This window comes from Pleurodeles waltl, chromosome 9 (genome assembly GCF_031143425.1).
Source record: "Pleurodeles waltl isolate 20211129_DDA chromosome 9, aPleWal1.hap1.20221129, whole genome shotgun sequence".
Lineage (NCBI taxonomy): Eukaryota > Metazoa > Chordata > Amphibia > Caudata > Salamandridae > Pleurodeles > Pleurodeles waltl.
Genome location: NC_090448.1, coordinates 644,962,195 through 644,974,902, shown reverse-complemented (window position 1 = coordinate 644,974,902; position 12,708 = coordinate 644,962,195). Strand labels below are relative to the sequence as shown.

Below are 12,708 nucleotides of genomic sequence, written 5' to 3'. Positions count from 1 at the left end.
ATCAAATTTTTTCATAGAAAACAGTGCCTACCTGTGGATTTTGGCCTCTAGCTCAGCCGGCACCTGGGGAAACCTAGCAAACCAGCACATTTTTGAAAACTAGAAACCCAGGGGAATCCAAGATGAGGTGACTTGTTGGGCTCGGACCAGGTTCTGTTACCCAGAATCCTTTGCAAACCTCAAAATGTGGCTAAAATACCACGTTTTCCACACATTTCGGTGACAGAAAGTTCTGGAATCTGAGGGGAGCCACAAATTTCCTTCCACCCAGCGTTCCCCCAAGTCTCCCGATAAATATGATACCTCACTTGTGTGGTTAGGCCTGGTGCCTGCGACAGGAATAGATCACACAACGGTCAATGTTGGTCCTTACGTGAGGCAGCTGTTGACCCTGGGGTGATCCATTCCTGACACAGGCACTAGGTGTAGGCACTCAAGTGGGGTAGTGTTTTTATCAGGACAGGTGAGGAGTCACTGGGTGGTAGGAATGTTGTGGATCCCAGCATATTCCTGTAGTTTGTGTGACAGAAATGCGAGAAAAATAGAGTTTTTTTTCAACATTTCAGCTTTGCAGGGTATTCTGGGTAAGAAAACTTTGGGGAATCCACACAAGTCACACCTCTGTGGACTCCCCCGAATGTCTAGTTTCCAGAAATGTTTGGGTTTAGTGTGTTTCTCTATATGGCCGCCGAATCCAGGACCAAAAACACAGGTGCCTGCCTTACAAAACCAGTTTGTTTTGCCATAGACAATTTTGATGTCTCCACAATATGATTTGGGTGGTGGAATTTGGGGCTGAACTAAATTGGTGAGCTCCCAAGAGAGCACTCTCTCTCTGCTTGCCGCCGCATTCACCTGCTCTCTGGGTTGGCCTAACCCACTATTACCCAGTTGCACGAACAGCTTGCGAAGGGACAGCAGGACTGTCCTCATCACCTCCCTCATAATGTACTGGAAGAGGAGTTTTCGAATGGGACTCCTCTGACTGAAAAATCACTCCCAGAGTCTGCGCCATTGTCCTATCCCTCAGATGCTGTCTCAGTATCTGATGTCTCAGTCTCTGATCCTATGTCAGAGCGGTCCTCTATAACCCAAGTGCAGGCAGCAGTCATCCATCAAGATGCCATCTCTGCTATTGGATAAACTGTTGCTCTAAAACACTAGCCTACGTAGACAGTCACAAAATCGATGGTGTGTGTGAGATACGTGCAACAGTAGAGGCCACCTTACCTGCGCTTCTTCCCTCAATCAGCACGTACTTTCAAGACACTCAAAAAACACCTTGTCACATACCATTCGTCACAGTCTTTAGCACCTCCTGCGCCCAGTCCAACAATCATTATTGGTGCTCCTACTCCCTCCTCCTCGGATTCCCTCATTACCACCCAGCAAAAGTGCCCTTCATCTCTCCATAGACTTTACTAATGTACTCAGCTATTTACATAAAATACAGATGTGCTCTTTGCAGTAGGCATATAAACCTTCTGCGCTTCTTTATGGCACTAAAACTGCCACTAGACAAGTCGGACCCTTTTCCCCCCAGGGAAACCACACACATATTGACAAAAGTGATGTATATATGACAGCCAACCACCTGAAACTCAACTCAAGCAAAACTGAAATAATCCTCTTTGGCCCTCACCAAAAAAACCTGGGACCCCCCATGGTGGCCCACCACGCTAGGCCCTGCACCCACCCCTGCCAACTACGCACGCAACCTCAGCATCATCCTAGACTCCTCCCTCTCTATGACCCAACAAATCAACGCTCTTACCTCCTCATGCTTCAACAAACTCCGTATACTGAAAAACATTCAAATGGATCCCCACAGAGACCAGAAAAACTGTCACTCACGCACTCATCAGCAGCAGGCTTGATTACAGAAACGCCCTCTACGCCGGCACTTCCATGTCTCCCGGGGGGAAAAAAAAAAAAAAAAAAATCCTCGGGTGCGACGCACCCGAGGATTTATTAATGCCCTTCCTGGTGTCGGCCACTGGTCGTGACCCGCACCAGGGAGGGTGTGTGGGCGTCGGCCAGTGGCCGACGCCCGCACTTAAGAGGTTAAAGGAATATGAGTCACAAACACACTGACAGGTACAGTCACTTCACAGTTAGAGAGGAGATCGCTGCATCACAAAGCATAGGGAAAAAAAGTTTAACTTGAAAATAAATGGACAAATATTTCTATGTTAAATATTAATGTAAATTCATTTTCATATATGTACTTTAAATGTAGAACAAAAAAACGAAACAACACTGTTAAATCAATTTAACAAATGGCATATATTAAATGAAACAAAATTGTCTGACAATTAAATAAAAAAAACATTTTCCACTTAAAAACTATTTTTAATGTGCATTCATAATTATGGCAAGTTATGTTTTAATTGCATATTTTTAAAATGTACTATTGCATCATTTTTTAATTAAATATTTTGTTTTATAAATAATAAATATAAACCATTTTTATATCATTTTTAACACTAATTTATATTTATTTATGTTGTTAACTATCTTAGTTTAATTTAACATTATTGCCAAGTGGTTTTAGTTTAAGTTTCCACCTCCGTTATTATATGGTGTTGCAGCACCAGTGGGTGGCCATGTGTTTGTGCTGGGTTGCTACTATTTTTTTATTGTAGTAATTTACAGTCAGATTTTGTGAATACTGAAAACTAGTACACCTACTCAAAGTGTAAACTTACTCAAAAGTGTAAGTTACCTCTGTGAATCAAGCCTTGGCTGTTTAATAGTGTATTGCAACAACTTTCAAAATAAAGTTAACCATAGAGTACCCAGTAGGAAACTATTGCACATGCTTACGGAATATTGCCATGAATCAAAACACTCATATGTCCAAACTATTTTTTTAGACCACTTTAAATAATTGGTAGAGGGTATTACAGCTAGGTTGCTGTATGCTCATTTTCAGACAAAGGTTATTGAGATAGCACCAATAGTTGTTAAGTAACTGATCAGCGTTTTGAACTGTAGCAGACAACCTTAATGCTTTAAACATCATATGTATACCTTTTTCAACTTTGTATGTAAAATATCTTAGCCCTGATTTAAGAAAAGTGGCACTTCATGTCACGAAGCACCACTTTTTCTTGTGGCCAATTGCACCCTCCTAATGCCACCATGTGTGCGCCATATTTAACATAAGGCACGCCATGCCCCAGGTTATGGACAATAGTGTCATCATTTTTTTTACGCTATTCTACTTTGCAGGAATAGCGACAAGTATGTTGATGCTAATCCTGCAAAGTACATAAAGGCCAATTAAAAATAATGGTGTGTCGCCTTTTAACGCCTGCTCTGAGCAAGCGTTAAAAATGCCAATAAAAATGGCCCAGTGGAAACTTATAGATTAATGGGGGAACAAACCCCTTGCATGCATTATGCCTGATGCAGGCATAATGTGGTGCAAGGGTTTACAAAGTGGCGCACTGCAAGCATTACACCCCTTTGTAAATATGGTGCGGCATTTTTGCCACACTATTGCCGTGTTAGTGCTAAAAATAATGGAGCTAATATGGTGATAGTTGGCGCTAGGCTCTTCTTAAATTTGGGGCTGGGTTTTAAAGCAGATCCTCTGTTGGAGAAGGAGCCCAAATAGTGAGTACAAAGGTGCTGAAAAAGTATTGGTGATCAGTTTTTAGTGCAATTCAGTCAGCCTTTTGGCGTTTGCCACTATTGAAGAAGTTAAATTGACAATCTTGAGCAGCTATGGTCAATTCCATTAAAGTAGGGAAAAACAAATAATATTGCAAATCTGCAATTAATTTGTTTGCTTGGTTATTTCTGTACATTTTCATTGTTGCATTTGTAAATTCTTTTCTTTTTTCCAATTAAAAAAAAAGTTAGAAAACAAAAAAGACGTGAATGTGTCATTCATATATATGATGTGAAAAGAAGAGGAAGTGCGGTGTAAAAATCCTCGTGCTCAGTAAATTTTAATTCTCACTAGTGTATTGTTGTTATCCTCTTGCAATAAGTACTAATGTTTTAATATTCTTTTTTTATTTTAAGACTTTATGTTGTAGAATCTTTTTATCTCAAATGTCTTAAGATTTTAAGTAATCACGCAATAAACCATTAACAAAAGTAAAAACAAGAGGAAGAATATAGGATTGCTGGATCACAGTCAACAATATATTATTGATAATGCCCCTTAATACCAGTTTATATAAGTTCATTTATACTTTACTCAATTAGTTCTTCCTAACGTTTGTTCTTGTCTTTGAACGTTGCTTTCATTCACAGTTGTATAGTTTCAGTCCTTGCTTTTGGGGGTTGGTTTAGTTCTTACAAATCCTACCAAATTCATTCCTCTTAATCAAAGGCTTTCCTCACCCAGACCTAAATCAGCTTCTTATCTCCTTGGGGGTAAATCCTTTTCTTCTCACCTGAGTCCTGACATTGTCCTATCTCTTACCAGAGCATAACTCCTTCAACTTGGAAGAAAAAAGGGCTTTAGGTAAGGTGTTGCCTCCCAGCCATTCTCTACTTTTACTAAAAAACAACTGTCTGTTATAATTATTAGCCCCATCCCTTTTCTGTTGCAGTCTCATCCTGTTTCTGTATTGTGGGGTTTTCCCAAATGCCCCTTTAATAACTTCAAGGTTGCCTAGGCTTGATTCCACTATCCCATCTTCTGTAAATTGTTATCTCACATTTTCTGGTTCTTTTTAATCCCTGCTTTCTATCTTGTCCTCTGTTGTCCGATCATTCTATTCCTCTTGCTCTGAGTCAAACTCTGGTGGTGACAAATAACTCCTGGCCCCCAAAATGAGTGAGCACTCGGAAGTGGAGCGTCTTGTTAAGGTGGGATGATGGCCAAAGTAGCTTTTAACTCCTGCTCCATATATGAGGAGGTGAAAAAGCATAGTGAAGCACCCTCTATACCAGCCAAAGCATGGGTGCCCTTGAGGCAAATTCAGCTGTTCTCTATGGCCCCTTCTAACTTTGATCTTTGAGAAATACAGCACAAGATAGTATCAGAAGCTACAAGAGACTGCAGGGAAGAATATACAAAGTAGCTGTGGTGGATGTTGGGATTCGAAAATAGAGGAGTACCTCTCTAGTATGCTTTTAACATGTAAGAGCATTTCACTTTAGTACAGAATTTTATATCACTACATTGAGAGGCATTTATTAACAGTTTTAATTAATGTCTCCCAATATTGTGATATAACCTGATGTATTAAAGTGAAATGTTCCTGCATGTTAAAAGCATACAAATACGTGAGTTTAGGATGCACGCATCCAGAATTGGCATATTTTAAATTGCTGTCTTGTATGCTTTTAACATGTGTGACATTTTACTTTAGTACATCAGTTCATAGCACTAAATTGAGAGGAATTTATTAACAGTTTTAACAAATGTCTATCAATTTAGTGATACAAACAGATGCACTAAAGTAAAACATCCCACTTGATAAAAGCTCAGACAAGGATCGCTTTTAAATTCACGCATTCAGGATGTGTGCTGTGCCAGCCTGCAGTTTGTTTTCATTGTTTCAAAAACAGTCAAAACAAACTATAGGCTGGCAAATTCTGCTGTGGAACACACACACAGCAGCCCGCAATAGGGTGTGCTGCAGTTCCAGTCTGGGTGAGGAGACGTGAGACTGCCAACCATGCTCTCTGAGCCTCAGATGCAATTACATACTTTAAACAGACACTGTGCGTGCTGAAGCATGTGCAGTGTATCTACTTAAAACATGCAGTTGTCTCGAGGTCACAGAGTCTCATGACCGTTACCTCGAGTCGAATGCCCTCAGTCCTCCACAGACTGCAAAAATCACTTCTGTGGGTAGTAATTTCTCTTGACAATTACCAACCAAATAACTAGGAAGTTGAGGTGGTTGGCACCCTGGTGCCCTCTAGTGGCAGCCACTGCTGCAAAGGACCACGTTGGGAGACCAGGGGTGACAAAGGAGCCAGAAATGTAAGAAAATTATAAATTATGAAAATGGCAAAGAAAAAAAATAAGAAAAGATCCAAAGGGGTGAGAAAGCGCGGAAAAAGGAATGGAAAATTCAAAGAAGAGGAAAAGCATAGGAAAAAAATGAGCAGATTCAAAAGAAGGAAAAAACAAACAGAATTGAAAGAAAAAAATATGCAAAGTATAAAAGAGAAGGAATGAATCAGGAAGAAAGGAGAAAAAAGGAAAGAACCTCGAAAAATTTAGGCATAAAGAAAGATGGCAAGAAAAAACGGAAGGCATTAAAAACAAATGAATGAAAGGGGGAAGAGGAAAACAAAGAAGTACTAATATAAAATGAAATATTGTTAAAAAAAGAACAGAGATATCCAAGGGAATTAAAGATGCAAGCATTGGTGGCAGGAAGCTAGGAAGGAAAGTAGGTAGGAAGGAAAGATGATGAAAAGAAGAAAAGAAGAGAACAATGGAAAGAATCAAAGGGATGGAATAAGAAAAAAAAAGTTGAAAGAAGGGGTGAAGGAAGAGCCAACGAAGGGCAAGGACTACGAAGAAAAGAAAGATGAATCGGAGAAAGTAAAAAAAGATGGAAACTAGGAAAGAAACTGAAAAAGAATATAAAGCACAGAGAGCTATAAAGGAGACATGAAATGAAAGAAGAATGGATTGAAGGGAAAAAGAAAGAAGGACGGTTAGAATGAAAGGAGTCAGGAAGCGACAAATGCATGAATGATATGAAGAAAGATAAAATGAAAGAAGCAATCAAGGACCAAAGAATAAAATTATTTATATGAAAAGGAGGAAATGGATGAAATGGCCAATAGTTCCCACTGGCCTTCATATAAAGGGTTGTGATCATTCACTAGGCTATATAACTCACTGTAATATAGTTCAAATGGGTAGGGGGGATTTACTTTTTCTGGCTGCTCCTTTGGTGAAAGATTAGATGAGTCATAACAGTAACTGCCAGTGGTACTGAATAGGTCATAGAAAGACACATTAGTGGTTAAATGGTTTAAAAGCGATCACAAGCCATAGCGGGCTACAGAATGTCCATCACCTTCAAGGCACCTTGAATGTCTTGCACAAGCAAAATAGACAATCAACACAAACTATGTGAACAAATGAGTTACCAGAATATCAACCCTCCCACACTCTCTGCCCCTGCAATGTAATTCTTCACTATTCATTTTTGTGAATGTGCATCATCACCTTTAACCACCGAGGGCAGAAAACTGAGTACCATTAAATTGGATGAGAGTGCAATTCTTTGTTTTCCATACCTAGCAGAGGCAGAATTGGACTAAATGCACTTTATAAAAAATAATTTATTACTGTCACTAGTACATAAAGTATCATAATTCTGACTTCTATTTAAAGTGTTACACTGGCCTCTGGAACTAGATCTGTGCTATTAATACGCCCTACAAAATAAATTAACAAAACAAAGATGGCTGTGGTTCTGATGGGTCACAGAACATCACTCACTGTGGCTAGGTGAATTACAAGAGTACACTGTCAACCTGGATGAGACATTGTAGTTCAGACTCAACATCTATAGCATTGGAAGACTCAGGGGCATATTTATACTCTGTTTGTGCCGAATGTGCGTCAAAAATGTTGACGCACATTCGGCGCAAACCGTGCACCATATTTAAGCTTTGACGCCCGAGCACGTGAACCTCAAAATTCCTCCGTGTGCGTCATTTTTTGGATGCGGGAAACTGCCTTGCGTTAATGACCTGCAAGGTAGGCGTTCCCGCCCAAAAAATGACTTTAAGGCCTGTGCGCTTTATTTATACTCCTGCGTCATTTTGACGCACAGGAGGGGGCGGGCCTTGAAAAATGTCACACAGCCTGATGTGCGCCGTTTTTTAACGCCTGGGTGAGGGCAGGTGTTAAGGGACCTCTGGCCTCACTTCCATGGTCTCTGATCATGGAAGGAGACCAGAGGTGCCCTTCCCTGCCCCCAGGGACACCCCCTGCCACCCTCCCCACCCCTGGAGGACACCCATGGATGGGGGACCCATCCCAGGTAAGTCCAGGTAAGTTGAGGTAAGTATTTATTTCAATTTTTTTAAAGTGGCATGGGGGGCCTAATTTGGGCCCCCCTACATGCCACTGTGCCCAATGACCATGTCCAGGGGATAGAAGTCCCCTGGGCATGGCTATTGGGCAAGGGAGCATGACTCCTGTATTTGCTAAGACAGGAGTCATTTCAATGGGGGTTGTGCATCAAAAAATGGCGCAAGTCCGGTTTAAGGCATGATTTTTGCCTCAAACCTGACTTGCACCATTTTTTGATGCACAACCTCCATTTTCCCCTACGCCAGCGCTGCCTGGTTTGAGTCACTTTTTTTTACTCAGACCAGTCCGCAGCACCGGCTAACGTCATTCCTTAAATAAGGCGCCCGCAAGGCACGTAGGAATGGCGCTAGCCGGCGGTAAAATCTTTGGTACAAACCAACACCGGTGCTGGTTTGCGTCAAAAAGTATAAATATGGGCCTCAATTTGATGATGTATGACTCCCTTTGTTTGTTCTTCTTTCATTTTAGTGTTGCTTGACATTATTCCTCGTCACCAGTGGGGGGCACGTGCACCAAGATCCCAGACTGCACTAGCTCCACCAGTTACTTATGTGATCATCCATCACTCAGCTGGTAACAGGTGCTTCACGCCATTTGAAAGCACCAAGGCACTAAAAGGCATCCAGGACTTTCACATGGACACTCGGTGCTGGTGGGACATTGGGTACAAGTAAGTATTGTGGCTAGTCATAGGAGGTATGACTGGATAAGTAGTATGTGCGTATAGTGAGCTACCCCTGGTAGGGCAGGATGGTGTGTAAAGAGGGAAAAGATGCCTGCCATTGCAGCAGCTGTGAATACCCTTCAATATTTAAACTCTTTCTAAAGAGAAAAACAAGTTTGATATGTAGCTATGAATGTATGTATATTTTGATATTTTTAAAGCTCAAACTGTGTGAGCTAACAACAAATTGATGTAAAGGGGGTAATGATAGGGATGCATAGGGGAGAGCGCATTGGGAGAGGGGGAAAGAGGGGGAAGACAGAGCTAGTGGAAGGTGTGAGAAAACACATTTGGGTCAGAGGCCAGGTGATAGTGTAATACCGGTAACAGGTAAATAACACTAAAGAGGAGAGAGGGCATTGGGCAAAAAAGAAAAATATGCTGTGTCTTTATCCACTTGGCCTTTGAATTCCATTGAGTGATGCTGGCTTTTAACCATTGCCCATTTGGAAAACAGGGCAAAACTGAAAGATCAAGCTCTGAAATTGAAAGTGGGATTCTATCCTAACATCTTGGTTTGATACAGACTTCCTCTATTGTTGAAAGGACACATTATACACGTGTTTCAAATTTCTATGTACATTTAGTTGAAATTATTTAAGTATGAGCCATGAAAATGTGATCACCATGTGCAACAAATTTTCTGCCAAAGACTGAAGGCATACCTTTCTTCCTGCCCACTATTTCCAAATTCAGGGCAATACTTGTTGATCCTTATATGTCAGGCAAAACCTAGTACCTATCCATTTCATGTTGTGCAAAGGCTAATACATTACAGCTGGGTACAGTAGGTCTAGGATAGCTGGATCCATGTCAGACTTTGTAGCCATCAATTACAAGTTAAGGGATAAATGTGGATTCCTGTTCAAACAAGAGATTGCACAGTCATGACATATATTAGTTTAATGATAATTATTACACCTTTGCACCTTTCCCCAATAAAATCCAGTAGGTCAAACTGGTCAAAATTCAACAGGGGGAAAAGGCCTGGAAAAAAGGCAACCCTTAAAGAATTTGGTATGACAAACACAGATTCTGCATGCTATGCCTCACCTTTCTGGTGAAAACCTGAAATATGAGGTATTTACCACAGTTGGTAAATAGCTCTCCTTGTGGTAAATACCTTACCCTATTCCACCCAACTTTTAATGGGGGACTTTATTGATTATGTAATTGTGTTTCACATACCTTCATCCTATGAAACTCTTTCTTGTGATAATATCCCAGAAATCTGGCATGGATCCTGTTGGATGTCTCAGCTGTACTGAAATATTTGGTTTCACTAGCATCAAAGGATGATGGGGACGTTTTTCCAAAATCCATAAGTGGGAAATGTATACATAAATTAAATATAAAGCAAAAACATGGGGTCTTGAATAGAGTATGCTGAGAAGATTGCTTCAGGTCATTCTCTGCCGCCTATTTTAGAGACTAACATGTGTTATGTTTGTAGAAAAGTCCTCCTTTTTGCCCTGGTCACCTCCAAACATTTTGGACAGATACTGGTGGTTAATGACTCTTGGCTGTGCCCTGGGTACTGCTTACCAGTCCCACGGCCAGTGCTCTGAATAAAGTGGATATGCAAATTAGGTTAATTATAATTGGCAGTATCAACATACCTATAGGTCCTTAGTAAATGTAGGGTATGTAGGTGTAGGGACCCCAGCATAGGTAGTGCACCCATAGGTGCACCGTTGAGGTGCCCTGTGTCATGTTACAGGCGGGCCTGCCTTGCTGGCTGCTTTTAAACTAAAGTTACATGCAAATTCGACTTTGGAATTAAAAGTACTTCCAAAGTCTTAAACTACCTTATTTTACATATACATCACCCCTAGGGTGTTCCCTGAGTGCCCCTAGGGCTGGATGTTATGTAACTATAAGGAGGGACCTTATAACATTTTTTTATAAACCCTGGTGAGGTAAAATAGCCATATTAGTTTTTCCCTCACTGTAGTGAATGAGCTCCATAGGCTAAAATGGGGTGGCTCTATTTTAATTAGTAAAGTCCCAAAAGGAGCTAACTATGTCGAGTTTGGTATCACACTTATTTTTATAATGAATCCAACAATGTGCCATTGTTGACTATAATATAACTAGTTCAGGGAAAGAGTTTTAAAACTCTACCTGAAAGTTGCCAACTTCAGCTCTGTAGTGCCCTTCTCTGATTTGTCAGCCTCTGGCATCCTGGCCATGCTGCCTTGATGAGGTTTGAAGTGGCCTGGAATAAGGACAAAGAATGTGCCCTGGGGGATGAGATCTGCCTCAGCAGACAGGGAAAACTGGATGGAGGAGAGCAGCCAAACTGGACTTTAGAGGAGGGAAGGACATTTAGAGCAGCTCAGGACCTCCCCCATTTCCGGCAAACCCAGACAACCAGGTTCCCTCTTGATTTGATTAGGAGAGGGCAGGAAAGGGGAGTGTCAAGGAATTTTAGCCAGATCAGTAGGTGGACTCAGCCAAACCTAACCTCCAAAATTCAGTTTAAACTATTTTGGACTTTTAAAGAATGTTGCTTCCTGGGATTGATGTTTGCCACACTTCCCAGGAAGTGGTCATCCAAGAGGTTAGTGGCCTGCCTGTGATTGGACAGTTGCTCCCCTGCTTTTCACCTAAGGAGCTAGGATAAATTTAGCCAAGCTGCACCTACACATCAGGGCCCGTATTTATACTTTTTGCCGCTAAACTGCGCTATTGCAGTTTAGCGTCAAAATTTTTTGCGCAAGCAGACCGGCGCTGCCTGGTGTGCGTGGAAAAAAACCACGTACACCAGGCAGCGCCGGCGTAGGGAAAATTGCCTTAGGGCGTCTTAAAAATGGTGCAAGTCAGGTTGACGCAAAAAAATCGTCTCCACCCGATTTGCGCCATTTTTAACGACGCCCAGACGCCATTTACATGACTCCTGTCTTAGTAAAGACAGGAGTCATGCCCCCTTGCCCAATGGCCATGCCCAGGTGACTTCTGTCCCCTGGGCATGGTCATTGGGCATTGAGGCATGTAGGGGGGCACAAATCAGGCCCCCCTATGCCCAAAAAAAAAATATTTATACTTACCTGAACTTACCTGAATGTCCCTGGGATGGGTCCCTCCATCCTTGGGTGTCCTCCTGGGGTGGGCAAGGGTGGCAGGGGGGGTCCCTGGGGGCATGGGAGGGCAGCTGTGGGCTCATTTTGAGCCCACAGGTCCCTTAACGCCTGCCCTGACCCAGGCGCTAAAATCCGGCGCAAATGCGGGGTTTTTTGGTCCGCCCACTCCCGGGCGTGATTTTTGCCCGGGAGTATAAATACGACGCATTTGCGTCGCAGTCAGTTTTTTGGACAGGAACGCCTACCTTGCATCTCATTAACGCAAGGAAGGCGTTCACGCACAAAAATGACGCTCTTTACTCATAGTTTGGCGCTAGACGCGTCTAACGCCAAAGTATAAATATGGCGTTAGTTTTGCGCCGAATTTGCGTCGAAAAAAACGACGCAAATTTGGCGCAAACGGAGTATAAATATGCCCCCAGATCCCTACAAGGAACACTATCACAAAAAGAAGGGCTGCCCTGTTGGACCTGGACACAGCATTCAGAAGGACTGTACCAGCTGCACACATGGGCTTCACCACAAAAAGGACTTTGCCTGGCTTCAACTACTTCAAGAAAGGACTCCCTGCTTGCTACAGGTGAAAAATAGCTAACCAGAGACCCCTGCATCAAATCCTGAATGAATTGACCAGCTGACCACTGTCTAGTGTCATTTTGGAGTTTGAGCCAGGTGCATTCTGGGAGTTTGAGTCCTAACCCTCAAGGAGCAATTCAGAGCTTCCAGAACCTTGGGGTGAGCTGTGGCCTCCTAAAAGACCTTCAAAGACCTTCTGCAGTCGGGACCGACTGACGTCATGAGTCAAGCCGGCTTACGTCGACCGCGAGCTGGCCTGACTTGCAGGTTTGTACCACTGAAGCTCC

General features: G+C 42.2%; 1 protein-coding gene across 1 annotated transcript in view; it reads left to right on the top strand.

Moving 5' to 3' along the window:
• Window positions 1-12,708, top strand: part of LOC138258692 (peptidoglycan recognition protein 1-like) — a 143,354-nt gene that overhangs the window by 24,799 nt on the left and 105,847 nt on the right. Inside the window, exon 2 of the mRNA XM_069205989.1 lies at window positions 8,507-8,708. Within this exon, the coding sequence (XP_069062090.1) occupies window positions 8,507-8,708 (202 nt within the window). The remainder of the gene's footprint in view (window positions 1-8,506; window positions 8,709-12,708) is intronic.